At 47.5% G+C, this 7,336-nt stretch overlaps 1 protein-coding gene across 1 annotated transcript; it reads right to left on the reverse strand.

Moving 5' to 3' along the window:
- Window positions 1–161: 161 nt before the first annotated feature.
- Window positions 162–7,323, reverse strand: ucmab (upper zone of growth plate and cartilage matrix associated b; the record flags this gene model as incomplete). Its single annotated transcript, XM_079743271.1, has 6 exons — window positions 7,287–7,323; window positions 5,848–5,927; window positions 5,547–5,615; window positions 4,900–4,995; window positions 1,050–1,148; window positions 162–259 (listed from the first exon to the last, which is right to left on the reverse strand). The coding sequence occupies exons 1-6, from the start codon at window positions 7,313–7,315 to the stop codon at window positions 162–164; spliced, it is 471 nt and encodes a 156-aa protein (XP_079599397.1). The 5' UTR covers window positions 7,316–7,323.
- Window positions 7,324–7,336: the final 13 nt, after the last annotated feature.

Consider the following 7,336-nt stretch of genomic DNA (forward strand, 5'->3'; position numbering starts at 1 on the left):
GCCCCCCTGGTCCCAGGTGGACTGGTCTCAGTTGGACTGCCCCGTGGTCTCTCTCAGATGGTGTGGTCTCAGGTGTACTGACCCCCTGGTCCCAGGTGGTGTGGTCTCAGGTGTCCTGGCCCCCTGGTCCCAGGTAGGCTGACCCCCTGGTCCCAGGCCGGCTAGGGGGCCTGTGGGTTGTACGGGTGGGAGGGGTACATGCCATCGTAGTGGAACTCCCTCCACTGCTCCGTGGACTCCCGGCTCTTCTCGTCCTGCTCTGTAGGATTAGAGAGCAGATGAACGTCCATTAGGGATCACTCAGGGACCCGACCACGCTCACTGGAGGACTTAGAGAGGCCCTCACACATGTCGCTAAGGACTTACAATTACTTTGTAATCACTTACAAAGAATCGTTTTGTTTATCCTAAGTTTTATATTTAACAATTATTTGCCGAAGGCAAAGTGAATAGTGGGATGGTCGAGGGGGCTTTTCACCACTATTCTCGGAGTCTGAGGTGAATAATTGTTTTAGTATACTACACGTGAACACTCCATAAATAAACAATTAAACACTTTTTGCCGGGATTTATTTGTTTTTATCAGAGGTTTATTTATTTATTTTTAGCGTGACGAGACGACCGTTTTGCGATGAAAACAATATCCCGAGTTTGAGATCTCAATCATGGGATATTGCCCAATATCCCGAGATAGCGAACCAATCAAATTGCGCCACCTTAGGAGGTTCACGTGTAGCATATACTAGCCTAATATGATCATTAGGCTAGTATAGTTATTTGTTATTATTAATTTGCATCTCTTGCAATTACTATAATCAATTTCCGTTTTTTGCGGATAATTCAGTTTGAGCATGTAGAATTGTTTGTTATTTTTTATATAATATTTTATATTATATATGATTATTGTTATTTTACATCTGTTGCAATTAATATAATCAATAAACATAAACCACAAGAGAAGGAGCTTTGTTGTGTTGTTGTTTAGTTTGATGATAACCCAGTACTGTTAGGGTGTTGAGATTCTGAAAGTCAGTATTTCAGAAACTCACCGTCTCCCTCTTCCTCGGCGTGGCTCTCCAGCCTCGCCCGCTTGGCCTCGTGGAACTGCCTCCTCCTCTCGTCCGCGGCCAGGACCTGCCTCTGCTCAGCTGGATGGAGAGGAGGCCGGGGAGAGGGGAACTCAACTTCATGATCGGGAGGTACGGTTGTTTCATGGGATATTTGCGATACAGTGTGTGCGCAACGCATGCTGCATTAAGTCAGTGGTTCTAAAACTTTTTCTAAAAGTGTACCCCCTCTAAGATATTTCCTCAGCTGAGTACCTCCTTCACCGACGCAAAAACTTTTGGGGAGAAAAAAAAATCTTTGTAAACATGAACAGTGAAAGGCTGCACATGCTCACAATTTAGTGAGGAACATGGGCTTGTGCTTCATGCAACTGTTGGCTAATTTCTCCCCAAAAAAGAAGAAGTGCAACGCCAGGGGAGGGTCAGATCATGAAGAGGCAACTGAAACTTACGACGTTTTGGTGTCTCTGAATGAGCTTTCTTTTTCACGGATTTTCCTTTCTCCTTGTTTCCAGATTTACATTTCAACCACTTGTAATTTTCGCGATTTTCTTTTGTCTAGCTTTCAGAATTGAAACATTCTTTATTTAATTTGAAAATTTCAGGAGGACCACCTGCAGTGCTCCAAAGTAACCCAGGGGTAGGCGTTCCCCCATTTGAGCATCACTGTATTATGTGATTAAACATTTATCTAGATATCTGAATTCATGTTTTAATGTTGGGTGCTCGTTAAACACATGCCAATATACACAGGAATGGTCGCAACCAATTAGACTGGGTTTGAAATGTTTGCAGGTCAGGTCATGACATTTGACCTTTTGTAGAATCCTTTACTCAGGTCTTAGCCTGCAAAGTCTGAAACATTTTTGGGATTTAATCTCAGAATTTAGTTTGCTTATGGTCTGAAATTCAGTTACAACACATAAACAAATATCTTCATACTTCATCCTTCAAATTACCGTCCACCAAAACTGAAACCACGGCGTTGGATTCAGTTTTGTGGAATCAGAATCATGTGGTTTCCTTCGTCAAATTAAAGTCTTCACTTTTCGTTTTCCAACCTCATCTTTATTCTTTCTTTGGCTCATTCCCAGCCTATACTGGGAATGAACACATTTCCAGTATAGGCTTCAAACTCAGACTCTGGTCTCCACTGGTCTCCTTCTGTGGTTCCTCTCCTTTCTACTCTGGTCTCCACTGGTCTCTCTGTGTGGTTCTTCTCCTTTCCACTCTGGTCTCCACTGGTCTCTCTCGGTGGTTCTTCACCTTTCTGCTCTGGTCTCTCTCGGTGGTTCTTCACCTTTCTGCCCTGGTCTCCACTGGTCTCTCTCGGTGGTTCTTCACCTTTCTGCCCTGGTCTCCACTGGTCTCTCTCGGTGGTTCTTCACCTTTCTGCCCTGGTCTCCACTGGTCTCTCTCGGTGGTTCTTCACCTTTCTGCTCTGGTCTCCACTGGTATCTCTCGTGGTTCTTCACCTTTCTGCTCTGGTCTCCACTGGTCTCTCGGTGGTTCTTCACCTTTTGACTCTGGTCTCCACTGGTCTCTCTCGGTGGTTCTTCACCTTTCTGCTCTGGTCTCCACTGGTCTCTCTCGGTGGTTCTTCACCTTTCTGCTCTGGTCTCCACTGGTCTCTCTCAGTGGTTCTTCACCTTTTGACTCTGGTCTCCACTGCTTTGCGTTAGACTTTCTCGTGGTGCTCTTCCAACATATTGACGCATAACTCCAGCCCATGACCTCCTCAGGCCCGCTCTCACCTTCCTGCCAGCAGAACCGTCTCCTCGTACCGCTACATGACACCTGTCTGGGAATTCACCGTCTCCGAGTGGGCAAACATTCTCCTCGTCCTCTTGGGTGATTTAGTGCAGAATAGACGGGACTGTGTAGGAACAGGGAGTGAAGGGTTTACAGGTGTTTGTTCTTCAGCAGTTCTATCATCTAACTCGCTGTTTACTCTGTTCCGTACATTCCTTCAAATAGATGGTTTGTACCCATCACTCATTCGTATAAGTCTATAAGATCCAATAATACTAGGAAACGATTAACTTGGGTGACCCTCAACACATTCACATTCACTAGTGATAGTTTGATGTTATATTTCCTAAGAAGGCCTTGAACTGCAATTTAAATCTATTTAAAATACTTGCGTAATATCACTAAATTATACTATGATACGAAGTAACCAAACCTATAGATACTTTTACAGACTTTTTTCGGAGGCTATTTAAACTTTCACCTAAGTACAGCGGTATTCATATGTACATATATACGACTACTCTGTACACACAGGCTGCAGTGTGTAGCCTGTGTGCTACATGCTCCATGCTAGCCTGCACCTCCTGTTGCTGTAGCCTCCATACTGCGACCAGTCTGGTCTTGTCTGGGGTAAGGGGGGGTAGTGGGGGTTGGGTTCTGACTACACAGACCACCTGAGGCCCCGAGGCGGCCCCTGACATTGGCTGTCCTCCCCTGGTCAGATCACCTCCCCCCAGCCAGGGAGTCTGTTCACTGCTGTCAGGTCTCCCAGGGGGTTACGGCCCAACCAAACTCAATTTGGAATTCAGGAGGATTAAGTCAGGTCATGTAGTTCCATACGCAGCCTGAAGACCATAACAGGACAGAGTAGCCAGACACCAGCAGAACCAGGCAACAATTCATTCCTAAGTCGAATAGGAAAAATGAATTATTATGCCAAGAAATGATTTGGCCATAGCTCCTTAATAAAGGTCGAGAAGAACTCACAGACTGAGCGATATCTTAGGGGCTCTGACGCAGAGGCCTTTAGAAGCACATATATATGTGGCGGCTAGGGTAATCCACTCCCAGACTCAAGGTTGTGGGTTCAATCCCAATGTCCACAGCCTAATTTTTTAATCGGACAACATCGTTTTGTTCTTTCAGTGAGGCTGAGTCTGTGTTTGGTTTGACTTGGATCCTGGTAATCCTGCTAATCACTTCTATATATGTTTTGATGTTAAGACTGATCTCCTCAGGGTTGGGTTGGACTGGGAAAATGTTCACACTGTGTTCAACTGAGGCCTGTATGCCCTCTCCGACACAGGAAACAAAACAGACAGTTGGTAGACAAACACACACAGCTATCCACGGTGAAAACCATCTGTCTCCGTCTTTGCATGTGATCGTTTGTATATCTTTGCACACAATGTGTATGTATTTGCATGTGAATGTGTGTGTATTTACATATGTTTATGGATCTGTTTGTAGCTGTTAGGCTTCTCAAACACTCCCCAAACGTTGCATAAACACAATGTTGGATGGTTTCTCTTGTCTCCTCCTCTGGTGGACTGAGAGAACCACTGCACAGAGGGGTGGGACAAAACATCGATAGGGTGAAGCATCCCTTCTTCATGCGATCCGAGAATCGATATACTGGCGCCAAATATTAATATAATATATACATATAATATATAAGGCGCTCTAAACAGAGTTCCCTGCTCTTCGAGGTGGCACTCAAAACATGAATGAAGTAAACCTTAACGGAAGTTAACCAGCCCAAGACTCAGTTTGGACCATGAATTAAGACCGAAATCAAGCACCTTACTTTTTCAAGCCATTTTGTATTCCTTGTTAGACATATATTGTGATGTATCAGTGTAGGATTGTCTAAAAATATATTGATTAACGCAGATCGCTGTATGGCGATATTATCAATATCACGGGCCGTGTATCGCGTATGATATCGTGAGGTACCGTGTGGTTCCCACCCCCAACGGTCTCAAGTCACTGGTCCCTCTAACAGGACCTCTGTCCCCAGTCTGCCCAGTGGAACCGGTCCAAACCACCACAGTCACCCCCTGGTCCCAGAGTCCCTCACCGTCTGTCTCCACCTGGGACTTCGCCGCCCGCCTGCTGCGCCGGCGGAAGAAATGCGAGGCATCCGCGCCCTGCATGAAGACCCTCCTCAGAGCAGCTGCAGTGGTGGTGGACACACACACAAGCACACACATACATGCACACACAGTCGCATGGCGGAGCAGGCACGCACACACAAAAACATGTAGACACACACACACACACACAGACATGTGCACACACACACGCACGCATGCAGACACACACAAACATGCAGGCACATACACACACAACAACTCAAACATGCAGACACGTACACACACATATGCACGCACACACGCGCACGCATGCAGACACACACGAACGGGCAGACACATACATACACATGCACCCATGCACAGGCGCATGACCGTGCACACATGCACACACACAAACATGCAGACACACACACACGCAAACACACACAGACACACACAGATGCAGGCAAACACACTCACATACACACACAGACGCACACACACACACACACACACACACGTAGACACACACAGACGCAGACACACACACACACACACACACACACACACACACAAAGGAGAAGGATCAACATCAGTATAAGCAGATGTTTGGCAGGCACGAGGCTGGAGGAGGCAGAGCAGGCTGTCTCACCTGGCCGGTCTCGGGGGGCTGCGCTGTCTCGAGGTCCGGACATGGCTGCAGCCTCTGCTTCTTGCCACACTGGAGCAAACAGGCACATCATTATCATCTTTACCTGATGAATATATAATGCAATAAAACACAATACATGCAGAAATTCAACAGCTCTGTAGCAAATCCATCGCTGCAATCCTGCTCGTCTTCCCAAAACAAAGTCACAATAGGAAGCCTAATTCCCCCTCCCCACCTGATCCTGAGGTAAACAGGAAAATTCACCCGTCCCCGTCCCCGTCCCCGGCTGATCCAGACTCACAGGTCAGGGCGAGGAGCACGGCCAGGACGCCAAAGAGGTACGCATGTGTCCAGGACATCCTGAGATGGGTCTCTGAGCCGCTGAGAGAGAGACAAGACTTAATAGAAAGGGAGAGGGAGAGAGAGGAAAGAGGGCAGAGGGAGAGAGAGGAAAGAGGGCGGAGCGAGAGGGAGAGAGAGAGAGAGAGAGAGAGAGAGAGAGAGAGAGAGAGAGAGAGAGAGAGAGAGAGAGGGGTTGGCTTAAGGTGTTACTGGTAGGAAAGAGGAACCGTGAGTTCCAGCGAGGGTCTAACCCCTGATGGGTCTAAAGGTACAGTAAGTATGTTCATAGAACACATAGGGCCAAGCACTAACATTGTTTCTCTGAAAGGTTAACCCCTTCTCTAGCTTCCTCATCAGGTAGGTAGGACTGGGGTCGTGACCTTTAGCCCTCAAAACTTCTGGATGGGTCCTGAATCACACCGTTCTGGTGACATCGCAGCTCCTCGTAACGAGCTCTCTCTCTCTCTCCCTGAGTCTCTCTCTCTCTCTCTCTCTCTCTCTCTACCCTCCCAACTCCAGGCTGGAGTCTCTCTCTCTCTCTCTCTCTCTCTCCCACTCTCTCTCTGTCTGTCTCTCTCTCCCTCCCTCTCTGTCTCTCTCCCTCACGCTCTCTCTCTCTCTCTCTCTCTCTCTCTCTCTCTCTCTCTCTCTCTCTCTCTCTCTCTCTCTCTCTCTCTCTCACTCTCACTTTCTACCATGCAGCCTTATGTTTGCTTGAGTTTTTCCCACCTGAATCCTTGCCCCTAAAGGACTGCATGTGTAAACTGTTGACAGAGCCTTCTCGGATCATTATGCGATTTAAAAAAGAAAGAAAAAATGGAGGGTAAAACAGCACTCACTCTGTGGTATTTGGGTATTTACATATACATAATATAAATATATATAAATATGTATTTATGATTGAATATTTGAAAAATATGAAAATATTGGTACTTTTAAAATGAGAGGTGAAATTGTTTTGTTATCATATCGTTGTTTATTTATTATATTTATTCGGCCACTAAACTTGCATTGGGGATTATCCATCAGCAGCATACAGGTTGAACCGCAGCATAGCCGCCAGCAGGTATCGCTGTGGGGCGCCGCCGACCCTCGCCGTCGACGACGCGTTGGGTGGCGCAAATACCCGTCGCTCGCTTCTGTTTGCAAAACTCTCAACATTTCTCCGGTGACACAACTGTGGCGGCGAGCGACAGACGCACACGGCGCCCGGACACGAACCACCGTTTCCAGACCCGTCGGACCCGGACCCCCGTCTCAAGACCCGCTGGACCAGAACCCCTGTATCCTGATCCGCTGGACCCGAACCCCCGGTCTCCGGACCCGACCCCCCGTCTCCAAACCCGTCTCCCCTACTGACGCGCCTTCCGGTCGTGTAGCAGCTTGTTGGTTTTTTACCCGGATAACGTGGACGGCCCGACCGCCATGGAGCTGGGCGCCACATCCCC

This window comes from Pollachius pollachius (assembly GCF_949987615.1).
Source record: "Pollachius pollachius genome assembly, chromosome: 9".
Taxonomy (NCBI): Eukaryota; Metazoa; Chordata; class Actinopteri; order Gadiformes; family Gadidae; genus Pollachius; species Pollachius pollachius.